General features: G+C 40.3%; 1 protein-coding gene across 8 annotated transcripts in view; it reads right to left on the bottom strand.

The window, feature by feature from the left end:
• Positions 1–5,014: 5,014 nt before the first annotated feature.
• The window catches only part of CIT (citron rho-interacting serine/threonine kinase), a 73,356-nt gene continuing 54,723 nt past the window's right edge, over positions 5,015–23,647 (bottom strand). For 6 of the 8 annotated variants that reach the window (XM_072146432.1, XM_072146412.1, XM_072146450.1 and 3 more), the window contains 21 exons: positions 23,139–23,243; positions 22,804–22,944; positions 22,616–22,723; positions 22,355–22,517; positions 20,950–21,114; positions 20,672–20,809; positions 20,368–20,548; positions 19,178–19,269; positions 18,858–18,962; positions 17,811–17,980; positions 14,229–14,309; positions 13,760–13,895; positions 12,013–12,152; positions 9,947–10,039; positions 9,756–9,864; positions 9,240–9,368; positions 9,068–9,148; positions 8,866–8,944; positions 8,610–8,789; positions 7,739–8,039; positions 5,015–5,965 (listed from right to left, as the gene is read on the bottom strand). In XM_072146432.1, coding sequence (XP_072002533.1) covers positions 5,942–5,965; positions 7,739–8,039; positions 8,610–8,789; positions 8,866–8,944; positions 9,068–9,148; positions 9,240–9,368; positions 9,756–9,864; positions 9,947–10,039; positions 12,013–12,152; positions 13,760–13,895; positions 14,229–14,309; positions 17,811–17,980; positions 18,858–18,962; positions 19,178–19,269; positions 20,368–20,548; positions 20,672–20,809; positions 20,950–21,114; positions 22,355–22,517; positions 22,616–22,723; positions 22,804–22,944; positions 23,139–23,243 — 2,721 coding nt within the window. In that variant the 3' untranslated portion in view covers positions 5,015–5,941. Of the gene's footprint in view, positions 5,966–7,738; positions 8,040–8,609; positions 8,790–8,865; positions 8,945–9,067; positions 9,149–9,239; positions 9,369–9,755; positions 9,865–9,946; positions 10,040–12,012; positions 12,153–13,759; positions 13,896–14,228; positions 14,310–14,579; positions 14,617–17,810; positions 17,981–18,857; positions 18,963–19,177; positions 19,270–20,367; positions 20,549–20,671; positions 20,810–20,949; positions 21,115–22,354; positions 22,518–22,615; positions 22,724–22,803; positions 22,945–23,138; positions 23,244–23,647 lie in introns of those variants that run through there. The other 2 variants (XM_072146441.1, XR_011854881.1) reach the window with 2 other exon arrangements.

Genomic DNA, 23,647 nt, shown 5'->3' with positions numbered 1-23,647 from the left:
GGGCTTTGGAACCCCCCCCCCTTCTGAGAGGCATTCAGGCATTAACATAATCTTATCAAGGAGGCTATATCTTTAAAAAAAAAAAAAAAAAATTATAATAATGCCACAGTTGCGGTGTCTGGATATGAGTAAGTATCCCTGGTTTATCCATGCTTAATTTTGATGATGGAATTCCTTTTATAGGGGGTGTCCAGGTAACAAAGCAGCAATGTGTTTAAAATGAGGGAAAAGATCCTTGCTCCCTCCCTTCCAGTGGCTGATGGCAGGTTCATACGGCAAAAAACAGCACTCCTTGTAATCCCACCAGGGTCTGCAAATAAAGTTCTGGTGCCTTCCGGTGCCAGTCCCTGTTGCCAGAACCTATCACAGGTTAGAGAATGAAGAAAGATGCAGCACTCCTTTTAAATCCAATGAAATGTTCTATATTCAAAGAGTGATACGGCATTTCGTATGTCGACTAAGTGTCATATGCAGAGGGTACCAGATTCAGTACTTCTGGTGCTTCCTGCACTGCTCTGACAGAGAGCACCAACTTTCTTTTTGGTGCACCTTTTAAGCGTGCGACACACTTTAGTCGGACTTTGCATGATAAATGTGGTGTACGGTCTGACGGAACACTGGAAACCCTCCTTTAGTGCAGAAATTTTGTTGTATGAAGAATAGTACAGCTGCACCACAAAGAGTTCACCTGCCACATACGTGGTATGGACACTTCTTAAATACTCCTGTCCACGCAATCTTTTAATTACCTAACATGCAGATTTTCTAAAGAGGCTACTAGGGCTTTGAGTAGCCAGAGCCGAGGCTACATGTTGCGGCACACACTCCTGTAGCCTCTTTGATCCTACCAGAAATCTTCGGCGTGCAGCTATGAGGAGCTGCAGCCCTCGTCCGCGGAGCCTGCTGTCTGAGCAGTTCTGGCTTTGGAGCAGTGACCGTGCAGCTGGGGGTCCTTATGTTCCGCACATGCGCAGATTGCAGGCTTTGCGGATGAGAGCGCACAGCTCCTCGTAGCTGCACGCCAAAGATTTCTGGTAGGGGGATCAGCAGCGGTAGCTAGTTGCTCTCTTCTCATCTGCATTTTACAGAGCAACTTGCAAAATTTAGACTTATTAACATATGAATTTTAATCATGATATATCACTGTATATCGCTATGAAATCTAGCCAGCGCACTTTGCATGATTCACAGACCGACCAGTGTCATGTGCTTCTGGCTTTAAAGTCAAATAAACGTTATTATTTGAATAATGAAAAGTTATACCATTTTCCAATATACTTTCTATATACATTCCTTACTGTTTTCTAGATCTCTGCTTGCTGGCATTCTATAGAAAGCTTCATTGTTTATTTCCAGTGGCCATGGTCACACAGGTGCACGGCTCGTTATAACACACAGCTCTGGTGACTCTGTGATACTAACGAGCTCTGCACCTGTGTGACCATGGTCAGATTTAAGACCACTAGAAGTAAACATAGAAGCTTTCTATAAAATGACAGAATGCAGAGATCCTGAAAACTGTGAGGAATTAATACAGAAAGTATATTGGAAAATTGTATAACATTAACACTTTAATGTTATATTGCCAAAATGGGAAAACTCCTTTTAAAGGAACCCATCACCAGAAGGCTGAATTTCACTGGTGACAGGACCCAATAGGCACTGCCTAGTACATTCCATAACACTTACTTTCACAACCAAGTTCCCCTCCGTTTGTGTAATATCCACGGCTAAGGGTGTTGCCACACATGGCGTTCTGAACCCGTTTTTATAAGCAGCCCGTCCAAAAAAGTATGCGGTTTTGAAAACGGTTTTAATCAACATAATTGGTAAAACTTGTCAAAAATGCATGCGTTTTTTAACGGACTGCTTAAAAACCAAAAATGGGTTCAAAACGCCATGTGTGGCATCGCCCTAAAGCTGAGCTGGCTCCCTGCCAAGAAGTCCTGCTCAAGTCCTGGAGTGATGCCACTATTCAAATCACAACATTTGCTGGGTAATTAGCATAACACTTAGTCCGGACCCTGCTCATTTATATTCAATTTCTTCCCCTCCCACATCCTCTTCTTGCAGGGAGCCAGGTCAGCTTTAGCCGTGGATATTATACGAATGGAGGGGAACTCGGTGGTGAAAATAAATGTTATGGAATGTACTAGGCAGTGCCTATTGGGACCTGTCACCAGGGAAATTCAGCCTTCTGGTGACTGTATTCTGATCAAAATCAGCAGTGGATCTCAAATACAGGCAGCCCCCGGGTTACGTACAAGATGGAGTCCGGAGGTTTGTTCTTAAGTTGAATTTGTATGTAAGTCGAAACTGTATATTTTATTGTAGATTCCAAAAAAAACCATTTTGGCCACAATGATAATTGGAGTTTAAAGGACATCTGTCATCAGGTCTGTGTCACTAGTCCTGTCACCACTTCCTGTTGGAGCAGCTCACAAGGATTCCATCCCAGCCTTTATCTAGTTAATTCATACATTAACCATTATAAAATCATCTATTCTTTATTATGTAAATGAGGCTGGTCACATGGTCAGAGGCAGTGATGTCAGCCCTGTAGGGCCACCAGCAAGCACATGGAGCAGCCATCACATCATTATACAGCCTCACATCATCATTACACAGGCTGTCAGTCATGCACTGGGGGTGTAGCTGTGCCTCATGAATAAGCTGGGCAGCTTGAATATGCTAATGCTTCATTGGACATTTCACAGGTCATTTGCATACAGCTTTAGGACCTCATTGCTTAGGTTTACAGGCATGTAGAGGGACAATGAAGGGATAGAGGCAATGCTCTCTAATGGCAGTTTATGAAAATATATTTAGATTAGGGGGGTTATTTTGCATGACAGGTTCTCTTTGAACATTTTTTGCTGTAATGGGACCAAGGATTATCAGTAAAGCTTCATTACAGACACCTTACAGCTGATTATTGCAGTCTGGGACTATAGTAAAGCATCCAGAGAGCTTCACCAGAGGTCAGAGGGGTCTGTCTGTAACTATGGGTTGTCTGTAAGTCGGGTGTCCTTAAGTAGGGGACTGCCTGTAGAGGAAAAGTATGATGGAGGGAATTCCAGTTTTTCTTCTATTCCTGGTTTAAGCTTCTAAATACTAAATGTAGCCTTTCCTTGAAATAAAATACTGATGACCAATGCTTTGGTCATTGATATTGTATCCGTTGCAATCGGATACCTTGAAGCCTCTTATCACAATTTTGCCTCATAATGGAACACTAAGATTCCCAAGAAATGTTTTTTAATTGTTTTGGTGTGACACATTGTATTTTATGTAGGTTGAAAAATTAGCTTGATATATTTTCCTTTTATTCATGAAAATTGAAAATTTCTAAAAATGTACCTGTATCAAAATTCCAAATCAAAGTCTAACTTTTAGGCAAATCAACCAATTTTTATATACCTGATGTGAGCTTAAAGGGAACCAGATTTCCACTAATTGCCTTGCTGAAGTGAGGGAGAAGAGATACAGGGAATAGCACACACCCATAGGACTCGCTGCCCCTTGCAGTATGCCAGGTTTAACCCAAAGTTCATTTTCTGGGTACAAGAACTAAGGGTTGTTTTTTTTTTCTGTAGCTAAAAACAGTTTGGGCACTTGTCATTGGGCTTCTTAGTGAAATCTGGTGAGAGGTTCCCTTTAAGCTTAGAATCAGTTTCTCACATAAATCACAAATCAGGAAAAAGTTCAGGTTAGAAGTGAATGTGAGAGGCCTGTGCAATAGAACACCTTATAAGGGATTACATTTTTTTTAAATTGCAGTATTTTTGAAGCACTCTAGGTTCCAGGGCACAGTGGTCTCTATAATGCTTAAATGGAAGACGTTTGGGAGGTCTACAACTCTTCCTTGACCTGGACGTCCACTCAAACAAAGCAATCCTGGAAGAAAAGCCCCAAGATCACAGTGGCTGAGCTCCATAGATGCAGTAGGGAAATGGGTGACCCTGTGGAACTTTCTCCCATCACTGCAGCCCTCTTCCATTCCAGGCTTTATGGTAGAGTGTGGTGACGGAAACCTCTCCAAGAAAAACACATGAAGGACTACCAGACTATGAGAAATAAGATTCTCTGGTCAGATGAGAAGAAGATTGAACTTTTTGGTGTTAATTCTAAGTGGTGTGTGGAGAAAACCAGACACTGCTCATCACCTGCCAAATACAATCCCAACAGTGACACATGGTGGTGGTAGCATCATGCTTTGGGGGTGTTTTTATCTGCAGGTACAGGAAGACTGGTTGCACTTGAAGTAAAGAATCTAGAAATATCCCTCACATGCAAGTAACTGAATAAACTGTAAGGTCATACTGTGGGGGCCAAAAGAGAATGAGCTCAGATTGGCTTTTGAAGACCAAACAAAACTGGAATAGTTTTCATGTACCACATTGTATCTGTGGAGCTTATGTGATACTAGAACAATAAAAGCTCCTAAAGAGTAACCCTATTTTAGAAACTACACCCATCACAAAATGTATAAAGGAGTACACCGAACTAGCCTGATATATGCTTTCCAAAAACATTAATGCACAATGGATGGTACAAAGTAAAAATTGCAAATCTTTCTTCAAATACTCCTGACTTTGGACCCCTAATCATGCTGTGTTTCCCTATTTGACACACTACAGAATACTATGGTAATGTGTGACTATGTGTAAGAACTGTTTGAGGCTACACAACTTGGCGCCTCTGAGACATTAAAAAAAAAAAAAAAAAATCAACGTTCAGCTTCCAGTTTTCAATTTTGACACCAACTACTAACAAAACCTAGAATCCATGCAGCCTACAATACGTTTCTCCCATAGGGCAAGTGTTAATTGAAGTTAGTGCATTTATTGTTCTTTATCTTAGCAAAGCATAATAAAAATCAAGCATTCGACACCGTACAATCACCCCTTACGCTCACACATGAATGGATAGGAGTGCTGTGCTCCCCTGCTTGTGCCCTCCACCCATTTCACAAAAGTCAAAATTCAAAAATGCACAGTTTACCTTAAAAAAGTAGAAACATATTCAATTTTATGAATATAAACTTTGTGGTAAAGTATGTACAATCCTCATGTATAGTTAAGGAAGCATTGGAAGGGACAGACATCGCCAGGAAATTTCGACTGGGCATATTCAATTAGCATTAACCAATTAAACGATTGTTACATTTACACAAATCAAGAGGCTTCCAGGGTGATCGATCTTTCATGCGGTTATGCATAATAGAGAAACAGAAATATATAGTTACATATATATGTACATCGTCAGTACAAGTCCAGCTTACCACATATACACATGTTATCAGAAGGGGGCAGATTACAAACTTTCTCAATCGAAAAAATGAGAACCCAATATAAGATCTTGATCATTGACACCTATAAAAGATATAGCACCTTTTCAGACATATTACCCCTGGCACGTTAATGTGATGGTTTCGTAAAGCAAAAGTCTTGACAATCAAGTGAGGTAGCAGAAGCATTGGGAAGGAAGCAGAACAGAAACATCACGTAGTAGTAGGTGAATAAATAAGTGTGGGCATACCGTCATGATGGGAAAGCATTGGCTTTGCTGTGCCGTCATCAAAGCTCTATTAAAAATACTTAGCATCATGTAAAGCAGAAAGTAGATATATTCTAAAATGTTCAATATACAACATTCATGTTTTTCATTTAGCAAAATGTAACCAACCCCTCTATGATGGCTACTTCTTCTGAAGAGGCAAAATTGACCTAGTACTGTAACAGAAATAAGCCTAGAGTATGGAGGAAGGTAGCTGACACATGGCTAGAGGGGCGCGGAGCTGCGGTTGGTTAGTGATCTTCACATGGCACATAAAAAGTTCTGGAACTGGTCCGCTACAAACAATCAGAATAGAAAAAGCAGACAATAAGACATTCCTCCATGTTGCTTCATTTATCTGATGCTGGAGTGTCCTGTTTCTTCACACTGAAGACTGGTCCCAAACCTAAAGTACAAGAAACACACAGATCAACAGCTGCTTTATACAATTTTGGAGACTACAGACACAAGTAACTACGACGGATATGAATTAAAAGTGTTTTTAGCCATGGAATATTCCTAATTATTTGGCTGCGTACTGGATACCCTTATACTCTATAAGAAGTGTGCTGACTCATACTTTACCGTGCACTGGCTGAATGGACTTTGACATATATTTTTTCTTGTCTATATACAAGTAAATCCAGCCATGAGAGGTGTGAATGGTTATATGGAGGCCTCCAGACTGCCAGTATCAGTGTCTTATTCACACCTTCCATTTACATAAAGACGGCTGATCATATAAAGTGAATTTAAAAAGTTTGGCCACTTACCTATTACAAAAAAACATGAGGTAAAGTGTGGGGAGCAGGATATTGGGTAATTTACCAATATACATCTGTTAAGGCCCGTTCCACACTTGTGAGTGTGATGCGATAGATAAACTTGCATCACACTCGCAACGCATGCTCCCCGGATCGCACGGCCCGAACACTGCAAACCGGGACTGAACTCAGCATGTCAATTCATTCCCGGTTTGCAGCGTTTGGGCCGTGCGATCCGGGCAGCATGCGTTGCGAGTGTGATACGAGGTTATCGCATCACACTCGCAGGTGTGGAACGGCCCTTAAAAGGTCTTCCCGGATTTCCTGAGATGTAAAGTGAAGCCTCCCATCTTTTACCTCATCAGCCAGACATTCCTGTCCATAAAATGGCCGCAGATGGTGGGTCATGTGATCTCTATTGTCAATAAGCATTCGCATGCCAGGACCTTGATCTTGTATTTGTGAATACTATCATTATGTCCTTGCAGGGCGATTGTCCAGCAATGATCTGCAGGAAGTGAATCATTGCTGTGGATCATAGTGCCAAAATCAACCGTTGCATGTAACACATTAGAACTAGGCAATCGCAGATGGTTTCTGAAGCATGTGTAATTGCCTATAATATAAGTAACACAGCTATTACACACTGTGGGACGGTACCTAAAGGAACACTAGCGCAGTTTCACATGGCCAAGTCGGTTGGGTGAATGTGTCAATGGGTCCATGTGTCGGACAGATTTACCTGCCACACAGCATCCCATCGAGCTGAGTGAAGGCTCCTGCCTTCAATGCATGTTTGCATGGAGGATACAGAAGCAAGTTTTAAGGTGCCCCTCCTTCCCTGCCTTCGCTTGCTGAAGACAGTGGCTGAATTACTGCTGCAACCCATCAGGGTGGCATTTTTGGGGCATATTTTTTAGTGGAAATATATATAATAGGTTAAGTATTTTCTCTATGTTCCTAAAACTAACTCCAATATAGCCTGCAGAGAATGATGATGAGTAGCTGAGCGATGGAGCTTGAAAATGGATGTGGACAGCAGGAAGGCTCCGACTCCAGCCTGTAGTCTTACAGCCAGACACAGGGGCCTCGAGGATTTTTTTTTTTTTTTAAATATATTTTACAATTCAATAAATTAGGAATAAAACAAAGGATGATAAATAGGTATTTGTTTGGTATTTCCATTATTCTATTTGCATTTATTCACTGGGAGAACTATAAAATTAGCAGACTTGCATGAGAACATTGGAGCGGTCTGATTTGTCCTAAGTCTTATTCAGCTTGAACCTTGCAGATATATACTCATGACCGTTTCAAGGACAGACAGATATCAATTCTATTTGCCCTTTTCCAGATTTTATTTACTTCCATCCGTGTCTTTTGTACTAGTGTTTGAAGTACAAGTCTTATTATACCTTATTGACTTGAGAAAGGGGAGTTCTTGCTCCTCCTGCAGTGACACGACCTCTACTGCTATCTTCAAATAACCTTCCAGGTGACCTTTCCCTTCGAGTGCTTAATAACCTTCCCGGAGACTTTTCTCTTTCCAGCGGTCGCCCAGGAGACTTGTCCCTGCGCATCTCTGTCCTTCCTTCACGATAGCGATGTGGTGTACTGGGCTCACGGACCAGACCTTGGACTTCTCCTGGTACTGGACTGGCTGCTATTCTCTTTGTTATATGATCGTTGTATGATGGAGGGCCTCTCTTGTTTGGACTGCCACACAGAAGAGAAAGCTGTAATTATACTTCCACAACCCTTAAAGGAAATGTACCAGGGACACATAATCATAGATCCAGGAATTGTGACTGTGGTAATCTTCTATATACATCTAAAATTGATTATGCTAATTAGCTAGAAAGGCTGGGGGGGGCACGACCAGAACCCCTATGTGCTGTAGCTTGACAGGCTGTTGTACTGTGTAGCAGCACATCTCACCCACACCCACTGTGTAAGATTATAGCAGGCAGAGGGGGAGGGGAATGCAGGGGGAGGGTGAGACATGTACTTGCCTGTGAAGCTATAGCACAGAGGGGCTCTGGTAACACCCCCATTGCACTTCTGGCTCATTTGAATTATTTTAAAAGTTGATTTTAGATGGAAAGAAGCCATGGATAAAAAAATATTAGAGGATTACTACAGTCACAGTGCCTAGATCTATGAGTAAGTGTCCCTTGTTTATTATGCTTGATTTGGATGATAGAATACCTTGAACAATGTCTACACAAAAAAATAGGATAAAAATATGCTCTTTCTGCATAGATATATTAAGCAAATGACACTTACCTCCGTGTAGTAGATGGGGCACGATGGAGGTCACTTGCATTGTCTTTTACCAGATTGCCCTTACAGCAGATCACTCGGAGCTTGTCCTGGTAAACCGATGCCAAATAAATAGCTCCAGAAGAGATGGCTGGTCCCAAATAACGTGGATTTGGAATATCCAAATGAGCCCTGGCTGGAGCGCTGCAATGAAGAATGGGCGGAGTTTACAATGCCACATTCATATGAAAATAATATGGTATTTATGGGAAAGACTCACCCAAGGGCAGCACGTCCCTGAATCTCAATGACTTCCAAAGAGTTAAAATGTGTCACAAACAAGTAAGGTTCCCTGTATGCTACATGAAAAAACAAAGCAGAAGACTCAATGTCCCATAACTTGTAACAGAATTATATCAACAATTACGATAAAAATCTAGAAATAGGAATTAAATCCTAGTCAAACTGTGCAGTGAACCCACCAAAAGCAAGAGGCAGCCGGCTCCATTTTAGGTCATCCGTTCGACTCCGTCTTCCATACGAGTCAACAAAGACACCAAACTCTACAAGGAAAAAAATATACAGACAGTGTTTATTTCACTTTAATACTAACCGCATAGCAAAAAATAAAAATCATTAGAAGCTGGTAGTTACCATGAAAACAGAGTAGGTACTCCTCTCTCTGCCCTGTGCTGTTCACCTGCATTATAGCAATAGGAAAGCTATTGGATGAGGAGGCAAACACAGCGGAGGCCAAGGAATGGTCATTTTTATCCAAGAATTCTAGAAAAAAATAAATATTATCATAAAATGTATGCAGTGTTATTTGAGGGTATTTTTATCTATTCCATTCACGATGCAACTAGTAGGCCTGATATTTTCATAGAAAACAATATACAGTAATCTAGCCCTTTAAATGACTGATCCAGCTGCCTAAATATAGGATGTGTTGCTTCATCTATCTGGAATACAATGTTGTTACAACTCTCTATATAATAACAGCAATAGCTGATAGTACTCATTGTTATGAGAAGCCAGAGGACAAGGAAAGAAGTTTTTACTTCTTAGAGCTCTTGGTTATGCCACGTGTGATAGCGCTCCTGCGAGTCTAACAAGTTCCCCTGCTGAGCTGTGTTTCATCGCGGATTCAGCCCCCATGCCCCTTCTCACCCTCCAGAGTGTATTGCTTCATCTCAATCTCATAGAATTTGTTAGTTCCAATGATGACGCTGTAACCAGTAAAATAGATACAACTGCAGGGCTCTGAAGTCTCAATTTCCTAAGTGAAAACAAAATTATGAAATTGTTTTGAAAAATGTTAACCACAGTGAGGAATTGCTCACCATAAAATGGACACATACCTTTCTGATGCAATACTTGCTGAGGCTTTCATTATAACGTAATATCACTACTTTATTCGGCATGGCAGCGCAAATGCATAATCCATTCTCAATCTAGAAAAAGAGAAGTATTAAAGGATCTCTAAAGAATATAATAGATTTTATAGTTAGTGTAGTTACATTCTATTATATCAGTAAAGGTCAGTTATTACTGGGGTAAATGGAAGCCACAACAGGGCAGATTTAGGACAGCAAAGATTGTGCACACCCCCTTCCCCCACAAAGTAGTGACCTTATATACAGGAAAAGAGCATTAGTACCGTGCAGTGACCATATATACAGAAAAAGAGCACTAGTACTGTGCAGTGACCTTATATACAGGAAAAGAACTATTGCTTGTCTCTTTTTTGTCTTTTTATCCCCCTTTTCTTTTTGTTCATTTATCCCTAATATTATTGTTGTCATAGTTTGTACTTCACTCTCTGTGCCCTCTCTGCTGCTGTAACGCTGTGAATTTCCCCACTGTGGGACTAATAAAGGATTATCTTATCTTTTCTTATCTTATACAGGAAAAGAGCAGTAGTACAGTGATGTGACCATATATACAGAAAAAGAGCAGTAGTACTGTGGTGTGACCATATATACAGGAAAAGAGCAGTAGTGCTGTGCAGTGAACATATATACAGAAAAATAGCAGTAGTACTGTGCAGTGCCAATATATACAGGAAAAGAGCATTAGTACCGTGTTGTGACCATATATACAGGAAAAGAGCGTTAGTACCGTGCAATGACCATATATACAGGAAAGGAGCACTAGTACTGTGCAGTGCCAATATATACAGGAAAAGAGCAGTAGTACTGTAAATGGACCATTTATACAGGAAAAGAGCAGTAGTACTGTGCAGTGCCAATATATACAGGAAAAGAGCAGTAGTACCGTGCAGTGACCATATATAAATAAAAAGAGCAGTAGTACTGTGCAGTGACCATATATACAGGAAAAGAGCATTAGTACTGTGCAGCGACCATTTATACAGGAAAAGAGCATTATTACTGTGCAGTGCCCATATATACAGGAAAGGAGCAGAAGTACAGTGCAATGACCATATACTGTATATAAAACAAGAGTAGTAGCAATATGTTGCATGGAAGTTTGCAGGAAAATAGTAGCAATACACATTTAAGAATATTCAATAAAAGTGGAATTTTAATTAATTCACAAGCCACTCTCATTACCTGGATGCTGGACAACCCGTTTTTCTTTCTCTGAAGTACAGTGCAGCGACCATTTATACAGGAAAAGAGCAGTAGTACTGTGCAGTTACCATATATACAGAAAAGGAACAGTAGTACTGTGCAGTGACCATATATACAGGAAAAGTGCATTAGTACCTTGCAGTGACCATATATACAGGAAAAGAGCAGTATTACTGTCAAGTGACCAGATCTACAGGAAAAGAGTACTAGTACCATGAAGTGCCAATATATACAGAATATGAGCATTAGTACGGTGCAATGACCATATACTGTATATAAAACAAGAGTAGTAGCAATATGTTGCATGAAAGTTTGCAGGAAAATAGTAGCAATACCCACATCTTGTCAATTTAGTGGATCCACAAATCTTTTGTCTTGGATTTCGCAGTGCCAAGTTGTACACCGAAGATTACAGTATAATTGCTGGCAAACATGTAACATAGTCAACAACAAATGTTGACTCAAGCTTCCAGGAATAAATCTTCAAAAAAGTGTAGTTAAAACATTGGTTTGACGCATTTCGAACCGTTTAGGTTCTTAGTCATAGTGTATTAGTCACATTGTCATCACTGACTAAGAACCTAAACGATTCAAAATGCGTCAGATGTCCTCTGCTATGGTGGCACCATCATGTTTTTAATTAGATTTAAATAAAAGCAATGTTTTAAAGATTTTTGCCTGGAAGCTGGCGTCAACATTTGCTGTTCCTTATTTTAGGGATCATACTGGATGTGACCCAGATTTCCGTAAACCAACCACTCTGCACTGGCTACAAGGAGGTGCGCTGAACAATTAATTCTAATTTTTTGTTATATAACACGGTCACTTACCTTTCCAGCAGCAAATAGATGGCAACCTTTAACAGCCTCGAACACTGTGAGAGCGACCTCTGGCTGCGCTGGCAGATGTGCCTGGGCCAGGGACTGCTTGACTTTCTTCACATCAATCAAGCACAACGCACGTTCTTCTCCTATATAATACATAAACACTCAAGATTTATATCAAGATATCACTGGTTATCTCTGCCTATCATCTTTTATTATAGCGCTACCAGCTATTCACTAAACATTCACAGAATTACAATATCACATACTTCTAACTAATCCTTTACAGCTTCATGGTCACTACACCCGCTAGTTTCCATTTCAAAACTCCATTCTATCCACTATTACCACTGAAATGATAAAAACGCATCTGTTAAAATGTCCATTGATTTCAATGGAATTTTAATGCATCCAGCGTTATTTTTTCCATTACAAATAACATAAGCCTAGTAGAAGTCTACTGACATTTTTGTGGATTCTTCAGATCTCTGTTAATATATCTTCCTTCACTAAACATATAAGATTTAGAATTTCTACCGAATTCAATGGATTTTTAATATCTTCTGTTAGTGTCTGTTTGAGCAATAACATTTGATTTTGGGTTCTCTCTTTCCAGATCCTATAGGAATAATCGCTTATTTATTTTTGTTCCATGGAAGGGCTAACATTTTGCCTTGTTGCCTCTAGAGATTAACACTTTTTTCTCCAGACAGAGAGAATTCAGAAAGAGGTTACAAGACTTCTTTACTGTAAGAAATGTGAATCTGTGGAATAGCCTGCCTCAGGCGCTGGTCACAGTAGGGACAGCGGAGAGCTTCACAAAGGGCCTAGATATCTTTTTACATCTAAATAACATCTAAACCATGAGATTTCAGAGCAGACATAATTTGTACTTCTTTTAAAGGAGTTGTCCACTTTCAGCCAATAATTAATATCGATTGTGTAATGAAAAGTTAGGGAAGAAAGAGATCGCCTTAGGGAGACTGCAAATTAAGGCTGCCCTGTAGGTGTGTGGAGACTTATAGCCATGGATGCTCCCCTAGGGGATTCTGGAAAAATATGTAAATACGTTTTCCAGGATGGCATATGGTAAACCACGGCTCTTTTAGCTACCTTGTAAGCAGTGGCGTAACTAGAAGCTGATGGGCCCCAGTGCAAAGTCTGTGCCAGGCCCCCGACTATAATGTATGGTTTATAGTAATAGTCTTCTCAAATGGGAAAGTGACACCATAAGGGCCCCCTAAACCTTTTGGGCCCTGGTGCGACCGCAACCTTTGCACCCCCTCAAGTTACGCCCCTGCTTGTAAGGCAGCTCCGTTGACATCAAGCATGACCTACAAGAGGCCTTATGACATGAAAACTAATTTTAACACAAAAAACTAGGAAAAACGGACTTGAGTATAAGCCTAGTATATAGCCTGCCAGCTCATCTGTCAGGCTTTTTGGTGCTGAAAAACTTGGCTTATAACCGAGTATATACGGTACTTTCTGTATCAATTCCCAATGGTTTTCTAGATCTCTGCTTGCTGTCCTGCTATAGAAAATGTCTATGTTTTCTTCCAGTGGATACAATCTGTCCTTGTGATAGACACACAGGCACAGGAGCCGTTATTATCACGGAGAGTAATCAGAACTGTGTGATAATCACAGATTTAAAGTTTTCATGATCAACAGGAGAATATGTAAAACATCACAAATTTGATCAATAATTATCTACAAGTATCTATATTAAAGGAAAAAATCATTAAGTTACCTGCTATAAGTAGGAGTTTCTCTAGCTCTTTCACAATATGAACTTGGAACACGGCTCCGACACCAGGAATGTGAGTGAGAGAATTCTTTAACACATTCAGGGCATAGAGGCCTTCCTCTGCGCCGACCAGAACTATCTGCACACACAGAAAATAGATTACACTGCATGATGATTGGAAAATAAGAACACCCTCCTTGCTGCCGATCTGCACACAAGCAAGAATGATAAATATGATTTATACACAAATACTATATGTCTGAGCTCTAATTTTGAATACTATCTAGTAAGGAAATAAGGCATAAAATACATGACATACAAGACAGGTTACAAGGAAAATATAATATAGGTGTTCCTTACAGTTCACTGAAATGTACTACACTTACAATATTCACCTAGAATAAAGCAAAATGTTTCTCTGTACCCCCCAATAAGTCAATAAAACCATCAGATGATCTGTGTCTGCGCTTACCTGCTCTGTCAGAGGTATAGTGCAGTTTATATCCAGTCGGTCTTCCCCTTCCAGTTTCAAAAGGGAATTTCCAAGCAACTTCTGTGACAGTGGAGGAAAAAAACAAAAACATAAGTCCACAGAATGTAAAAACCAAAGTGTACATATGTACTCTGTAATGAAAAGAACATCATTCAGGAATGAGATTCAAAGAAAAAAAAACTTCCATGCTACTTACACATCGATATTTCACCAATAGGGTAGGACACAAAGTGACAGTGACACATAAGGAGAGTGAGTAATGCAGCAGCTAGTGTAACAGAGGTAACACACACAACAGACTTGTGTCAAGACCATCTGTGTGATAATTACCTTTTCTACATAACATGTCACCTCCAATATAACCATCCTGATGTCATGAAAAGAGCAACATACAGTTATATACTAAACTCATACAGCAGAAATCACACAAATCTAGGCTGTCCACATATATAGGCTGTACACAATCGGCAACCAGTAGAAATAATTGCGACTGTATAGAAGATACTGACATCAGTCTTTGCGCCACCAATATTATAGATTAAGATGCTTTTGTCATCAGTGTTTTGTGATAGTATATTAGCTATTGGGTAATATTAACATATTATTCACCACAGAGACGTCCTAGACTTGATTCTGGATACTGACAGAGATTACCGTATTCCTGGACTTGGAAGTCTAACAAAATAGTAACAATTTCATGATCATTTATAATGGATTATAGCCCTGTATATACATGGATATACATGGATGGCTGTCGATGATCAGTGCAGTAGTAAGGAGGAGGAACAATAACTATAGCCACGAAGGTGACATGATTATTAGTGATCAGCTAGTGTAAACACACCCTTCTATGTGTATGACTTATAAGAACTAATGACAGACTGTACAATATTCTGACATTTAGTATTGGGTGTAAACATTAGAAATCAGTATGTCAAACATACTCGCATATTACTGATACCACTGGTGCCTTTACCAAATAATGGAACATCTAACATACAACACACAAACATTAAGCTACTAAATGGCAGAATACATTGCTGGGTGTGGAGATCAATGAAAAAACCTGATCATATGTTCAGTAATCTATTTGATGTGGATACACATCTAACCCAGCTATGAAACTGTAGTAAAGGTGGTCATTCACATAATATGACCGTATATGGTGGACATGAGCTGGGCGCAGAAGTTGTAATAACTTACCGCCACCATTGACTTCTTTTATGCACAGTCATGGGAATAGGATCTGCTCTATAATTAGAGCTGTCCATCTCGGTCACGGTGCTGTGGAACACGGGGCCCACGTAGCAAATTATAGATTAGGTCCTACTCCCCTGCCCGTATTGCGTGGTGGCTGCCCAGCTCATATGAAGCTTACCCCTCCCATCTCCATTGGACCGAAATGGGGCGCAAATATTACTCTGTTTGCAGCCTGTTTAAGCACACATCATGTGCAGGAGGCCTTTTTCAGTCTTATTTTCTATAAATGTATTCTATTTTACAATCCCATTATATAAAATGTAATTCTTGTGCAAAACTGACAGCTATTAATAGGTATACTGCAACAGGCCCCTTGTTGAAAGTCATTCCCAAAAACGGAGCTATTTTTTTTTAAACTCACAGTTGAATTGCCCAACAAGAATAAAATATATCAGTATTAAGAAAATTATGAATTCTTTAACAGAGATTACTATGGAATAACCTAAATATTGCTTAACTTAATCGTTTAGAACTATCATGGCTGATACTCGAGTCAAGATAAAAAAGAAAGTGAACTCACCTTCCGCCCCCAAACCCCCCCCCCCCCCCCCGACATCGGCTCCCGGTCCGTCGCAGTCTTCGTGACGTCAGCCGCACACTGCTGCTCTAATGTGTGTGCCGGCATCGGCACACACTATAATGTCAGCGAGCAGCTGACGTCACGGTGTCTGCGACGGACCGGGATCCGATGTCAGATCAGCGATGGATGCCGGGGGCCGTCAGAAGGCGAGTTCACTTTTTATTTATTTTTTCCTATAGACAGGGGTTGCAGGCTATATACTACAGGGGGCTGGCAGGCTATATACTCGAGGGGGCTGGCAGGCTATATACTCGAGGGGGCTGGCAGGCTATATACTCGAGGGGGCTGGCAGGCTATATACCCGAGGGGGCTGGCAGGCTATATACCCGAGGGGGCTGGCAGACTATATACTACATGGGGCTGGCAGGCTATATACTACAGGGGGCTGGCAGGCTATTACTACAGGGGGCTGGCAGGCTATATACTACAGGGGGCTGGTAGGCTATATACTACAGGGGGCTGGCAGGCTATATACTACAGGGGGCTGGCAGGCTATATACTACAGGGGGCTGGCAGGCTATATACTACAGGGGGCTGGTAGGCTATATACTACAGGGGGCTGGTAGGCTATATACTACAGGGGGCTGGCAGGCTATATACTACAGGGGGCTGGCTGGCTATATACTACAGGGGGCTGGTAGGCTATATACTACAGGGGGCTGGTAGGCTATATACTACAGGGGGCTGGTAGGCTATATACTACATGGGGCTGGTAGGCTATATACTACAGGGGGCTGGTAGGCTATATACTACAGGGGGCTGGTAGGCTATATACTACAGGGGGCTGGTAGGCTATATACTACAGGGGGCTGGTAGGCTATATACTACAGGGGACTGGCAGGCTATTACTACAGGGAGCTGTGACCAATGCATTTCCTACCCTCGGCTTATAGTCGAGTCAACAGGTTTTTCCAGTTTTTTGTGTCAAAATTAGGGGTCTCGGTTTTTACTTGGGTCGGCTTATACTCAAGTATATATGGTGTATATGTGTGTGTGTGTAAGTATATATATATAATTTTTTTTATTATTATTTATTCATTTTTTCTTAAGAGTTGCAAATTAAAAAAAACATAACTATTTCCTCCAGTTGGAATACATAAAAATAACTTGTCACCATGAAATTATAGTGTAATTTGCAGGTAACACGTTATAGAATATACTGGCAATCCCTGGGTTACAAGATCGGTTTGTCCCAGTGACAACTGGAGTTTAAAATATTTTTTGCTGCAAGAGGACCATGGGTTATCAATAAAGCTTCATTACAGACCCCTTACAGCTGATCATTGCAGCCTGGGACTAAAGTAAAGTATACAGAGAGCTTCACCAGAGGTCACAGTGGGCAGAATGGTGCGTCTTTAACTAGTGGTTGTCTGTAAGTCAGGTGTCCTTAAGTATTTTGTGTGAGAAAATTGCTAAAACTTGTATATGTACTCTAGGATCTGTAAAGCGCTGTGGAATATGATGGTGCTATAGAAATAACAAATTTTTATTATGTAAACCGGTTAGTGATATAAGGAAGATCATAATGATTTCAGTCTGTCTAATGTTTTAGTCAGTTATAGTCTCAGCTAGTTGATAGCTCAAAAGAAATGCAGCTTATAACCAGGACAGAAAAGTCAACATGCAACAAATAATCAAACATTGAACAGGAAAATATACAACATATACAAACAAATATGTGCAAACATCTGCATTTTTTCCTTGTAAATTCTCCTACTTACAGCATCAGCTTCTGCTTTTTCTCTGGACACTCTTCCACCAGCGACCACGGATTCCATGGCAGTGACCCAGCGTTGTTTATCAGGGAAACTAGGGGCTAACAAGTAAAGAGTGCGTCCCGGCCAGCAAGTAGTGTGTGGGTGAGACTCCACCTTCATCACGTATGGCACATCTATCAGAGCATTGTAACATAGGACAAGCTGTTAAACTCAGATGCCATGGCCTCATCTGATACAGATCACTGACCATGAGACTCAGACTCCCAAGAATGACAGATGACAGTATGTGGTTAAAGGATATGGTGCAAAATGCAGTGAAACTTTACATTGGCCAAACTGATTCAATGGACCATCCCCATCTTATACTTTAATGGTAAATCCAAAGGCCAAATATGCTTGACACATTTCAGGGCATCAACCTCTAGTAGTTGGGGGGTATCATTTGCCCAATCCCCTGCAATGGACTATATTGAAATATCCTAGCACAGCAAACCTCGCAGAGTAGTTATTCACTATCATGGATGAGACAAAAACTGTGTAGCTAAGCAAGATCCACCAAGAGGATATATATGTGACATATTTGTGGTATATGTGCCATAAAATTGGAAATTGTACCTATAATACGTAGAGGCTCTGCTGACAGCAACATTAGGGTGTCTTTACATATGGAAAGCTAGAGAGGAACCATTTTCGAATGCATTATATTTTCCTGGAACAGTATCATTCAGTTTTTCCTTTCACAATAGGGTATTTTGGCAAGAAATAATGTTGCAGCCTTATTGTTGAGAAAACAACTGAATGCAAGGCACCATTGTGATCAAAGCCAAACTCCCAACACATTATCTATGCATGTAAGTGACAAAATGAATAGATAGAACAGTTTCTCATGCCATAAGCTTTATACTATGACAAGTAAATAAATTATCTAAAGCATCTTTTAAATTAGAGGCGTATAAAAACTAACATTGAATGAGATAACAAAATACAGCCTTAAAAGCACTACATGTCCAATAAAGATGTTTTTCACTTTTACAGATTTTGGTTTCTTACCTGATTTTGCAGTATTTACAAGTTCTGTGGATCCCACAGCTCCATGAACCGTTACATCACCATCAGGGAGACAAAGTTCAAACTCCTCCATAGGTCGCTGTCCCCCTGTGGACAAAAATATAAGCAAAATGTTATAAGGAAAATATTTTTTTTAAAAGTACAAATAATAGCCATGAAAGCAGAGCAGGCTAGGAAAAGGTAAGTGTGTTTATTTGCTAAAGATAAAAAAAACTGTTGTACACATTATACTATTTTTTAATGAAAAAAATTAAAATGATAAAACCCCTTTAAGAAAATAAGCAAGAAGAGATCCAGGATACCTTCTTTTACTTCATTATCGTAGATTAGTATCTTAGAGCCCTCCAGCACAATGTATTTTCTGTCCCAGCCTTGTTGCCCACGTTTGTTGTTTCTAAAATTAAATAAATAAATGACAAAAAAGAAGATAAAGAAAAACCTTTAAAAAAAAATCATAAAATTTCCACACTTATAATGTAAGTAAATCCATAATAATTTCATCATATTATGGAATACAACAACTGCCCCGAGCTGAAAATAAGAGCAAACATAGTAATCCAACATATTAATTATAACAATTAAAAGGGATCACAACTTTCTACATCACTGAGGCTCGCGCTGGCCAATAATTAACTGCAGCGGGGCTCAAGACGCCAAATACTTATGGCCCTGAATTGACAGAATACTAGGGTACAGATGACCATCACAGCACTGGAAACAAGAGTCCTAAACCCCTTGCGTAAATAAACACTGATAAGGAAGTCAATGAAGAATGCATGGCCGACCTGCCATAGTATTTTTCTGAGGATACCGAAAGGATTACTAATTCATACATAAACATGAAACTCATATCGATATTACAGGCCTAAGACAGCATCTTATAGAAGCACACAGAAATTGTTCCTCTAATGCTAGCTATCTTCTGAATACCAATACAGATATTAGCTCACTCTCACTTGCTGTATTGATTGCTCCACATGTGTTCTCTACTATCAACTGTTCATTTGTACATGTAAGGCCTCATTCACACAAACGTATGCGCGGGTTCGTGCCCATGTGCCGTGTGTGGTGGGGGGCGCAGATGCTGCGGCGTGAAATGCCAGTTTCCCCCTCGCTACTCACTGCTCATCAAGAGAGAGGCAGCCTAGAGAAAACATTACTCTTCTATGCTGTAATTGAGGTACAGAGCATCGGCGACACATAATTTTATTACTGTTGGGAGGGGTAAAATTCTGGTGACAGGTTTTCTTAAACTTTCTCCTTTTAAGAATGTGGATCCCAAAACTAAATCACATTTTTAAAATAAAGTCTTACAATGTATTTATAGAGGGGAAATATTCCATTGGAATCCCTGGTCATTATCTCTCCTTTTATACATGGTATTTGCTTTTACATCACAGGCTGACATTGGGTGCTGCAGCTTAGCTTCCTTATAACCAGAATACCCAGGTCTTTCTCTTATTCTGCAGTTCAGGATATGAGAGTGACGCACCTTGGGATCTTCATCCACCCTTCCAGGCGAACAGAGCCAGTCACATCCTTAATTTGCATCCCCGGGGAATTCATCTTCTCTCTACAAAAGGCTTCGGTGAAATGTGTAGCGTATTCTGCGGGGAGGCCACATGTAGCTGGGAGGCAGGAGGAACACTTTGGGTGACACATGACCTGACATTCTTATAGAAAAACAAATAGAAATGCATGTTAACAATTCTGTGCGGACAGTGAAGAGTGTGTCTACAAACCCCTACCAATGTTTCAGGTGTTATGGTCGGGTGAGATCGGAAAACTGTTCTTACCTAAACACTTTGCTCCTTGGCGCCCAAAGTGCACGGTGTCCAGGCAGACAGAACATTTAGCTGCTCGCATAGTCAGACCAACGTTAAATCTGTGAGGAATATTATGGTGCATTCGTTCTTTAAGGCGACGACTAAACTCTGTAGAAACCAAAATGGTACATTATTTTATGGTAGATATAATTTCAGTCAATCCAACGCAAAGACAAACCAGCTGGAAAATAAGAGAATGGAGAGTCGTCATAAGCGGTTAGGAGCACATTTACTAGACACGTTCTTACCCTCAGGAGCAGGAGACTCTTTTCTACGACTGGACTGAGGAGCGAGCAGGCTGACAGCATTTGGTTGATGCTCTGGAGACCGCACCAATGCAGACATTATGATCTGCTGCCTCGCTGTACCAGGCGTAGATGGCAGAGGATGATCCGCCACTTTCAGATGTGCCGCTGCATAAAAAAAGAAAGATGCAATGCTATTTATATAGAATATATGTATTTTATTATATTTGTCAAATATATATATATTATATTTATATAATATGTTGTATGGACGCATCATGGGGCTTGTTACTAATAAAAAGGTTGTTTGTGTCCCGGGTGGATGGAATCTATGCTGCTTCTCCGTCAAGAGTTCCCAGCTTCTTATAACTGAGCATAATAGGGACAGTAGGAAAATAGTAGAAGAGACTAGATCTTAGCACTGTGATCCAGATGAGCTCTGCTGTACATGTCTTACTGAAGTGACCCAGCAGCAGGCACTGTTCAGAGCTGGTGCTTGCTTTATCTGGTGATCTCAATATTTGGGTAGAATGATAAATGATAAACTTGCATTTGTGAGCCAACCTATTTAAGAGAAAAATAAAGTGTCACAGCTTTTTTTCTCCATTCATCTGCCTTACTCTGGGTCCTATTTTTATGTAAACTGAGAAATACGCAGACAATTTTTGTGTGTCTCAGGAGTTTAGCCATATACCCCCTTTCTTATCCGCATATGTTCATTCAGAAGAACATGTGCTTGCCAGGGGCGATATTTCTCTGTCCTATATTTCTCTGTGCAGGGTCACGGTGTTTTGAGACAATGCATGTGCACCATACCATGACCAGGCGCCATAGGCATCAATGGGGACAGAAATATGGCTAATATCGGTGTCATTACATTCGTCTCAATGTACCCTTGGTCTGTAAGTCAACTGGATTAAGGAGGAGTCAGACATATATCCCAGTCTCCTCCTCATTGTTTTGGGATTATGCTCTCTTTTTTAGCATGCGATTCTAGTGTTCTTTTAAAGATCTTGAGAAACAAAAAACTATGCTTATGGTTTTGATCATACAAAACTGCAGATAGTATTCAGTAGCATACCTGAGGATTTGTGAAACCATACTTTTGTGTGTTGTTAGTAGCAGCAGGACTATGAAATATGCATTTTTAAATACTATAGCAGTTACTCATGGGTATGCCTTGAAATATTTTCACAGTTCTGCTTCTAACCTAATTAACACTGCATATATATGGTATAAAATGCTAATCGATTTCCTTTAATAGTCTGGATATCACTTTAAATGGGATATATGCCATGATAAGTTCTTGTTACATTATTTCCTTCTACAGACTATATAGTTGGCATTGACTAGACAGTCTATATGCCAACAGAGACCATTGTAATCCATATGAGAAAAAATATTTTACCTTCCTCCCGGGCAGACCTCAGCTCTATCCTTGTCTTTTGAAGTGCTTCTTCAAGTTCTGCCGACCTTGCTTTCTCTTTCTCCAGAGCTACCTTTAACTCATTGTACTGCAAAGGAATTTGTGAGGCCTGATTGGGGTCATCCCTGCGCCTGCCAAATAGACCCTGCAACACAGCCCAGCAAAGAAAGAGGTTTTTGTTACTACAAAATAACTATATTCAATAGGTAGGTTTAGTGCATAATATTTTATATTGTTTCTCACCTTTTTCTTCTTAGACGGTTGATCCATTTTTGCTTGCAGAAAGTCAATGAGTTTGGTTTGCTGAGAAATGGTTCCTTCCATCTTAACTTTTTCATGAGAATAGAGAGCCTAAGAGATTAAATAGCACATGTCTTCCTCCGGTGTACTTACAAATCTGATGCCCTCAAGTTCTGCCACAAAACACTCACCTGCATGTTCTCCAGCTGATATTCCAAATCACTCCTCTCGGTTTTCAGCAAGTCAGCTCGATCTAATGCTTCCTGAAGTCCTTGAGTCAATCGGAAGATGTGGTTCTTTTGAAGGTCCATTTGCTGCTGAAGTTTAGCTTGCTGCTCAAATAGAAGGAGACAGTCAAGCAGCCTGAAAACTCATTGAACAAGATATCCTTATAATAAAAGCAAATGCCACACAACGTGCCAAGTTCTTCTGATATAGGAATAGTACCACAGGCACTTATTACAGGATAACAGTGTGCCATACACTGCTGCAAAATATGTAAAAGGTGCCAGATAGGGGGTCTTACCTCTTCTAGAAGTCGCTGCTTCAATTCACGCTCAGTCTCAAGTTTCTGCTGCAAGCTGCGTGCATTCATTTCCAACATTGCATGTTTTTTCTCCAAATCATTTAGCTATATAAAATATAAGTAGGTTTTTAATCTCTTAGGCTGTTAAATGCCCTAAAAATGCTTTGCAGGTTTATACCTGATATAAGTGCATCTTAAAATTCTTATACCAAGAACATTCTTTGATGCAAAAACAATGCGGTAGGGGCCTCCGGTATTAGTGTCTGCTCTGGGGTAGTACTGTACATTTTAACTACTGTAACTTCTTTGGGAGATCTCCATTATTAATGTCTGCTTTGAGCACTGTATTTATTATCTGCTCTGGGGTCTGTATTATTATTATATTTTGCTTGATCTGGGGCTTTTATTACTTATCATACAAATGCAGTATTTGGTCCGAATTTAGTGCTCTGCTATTCATTATTTCTGGGGTGCCATATAGTGCTGCACTGTGGCTGTTGGTACATATA

Source organism: Engystomops pustulosus, chromosome 1, assembly GCF_040894005.1.
Source record: "Engystomops pustulosus chromosome 1, aEngPut4.maternal, whole genome shotgun sequence".
NCBI lineage: Eukaryota > Metazoa > Chordata > Amphibia > Anura > Leptodactylidae > Engystomops > Engystomops pustulosus.
This window is presented reverse-complemented; position numbering and strand designations above follow the sequence as displayed.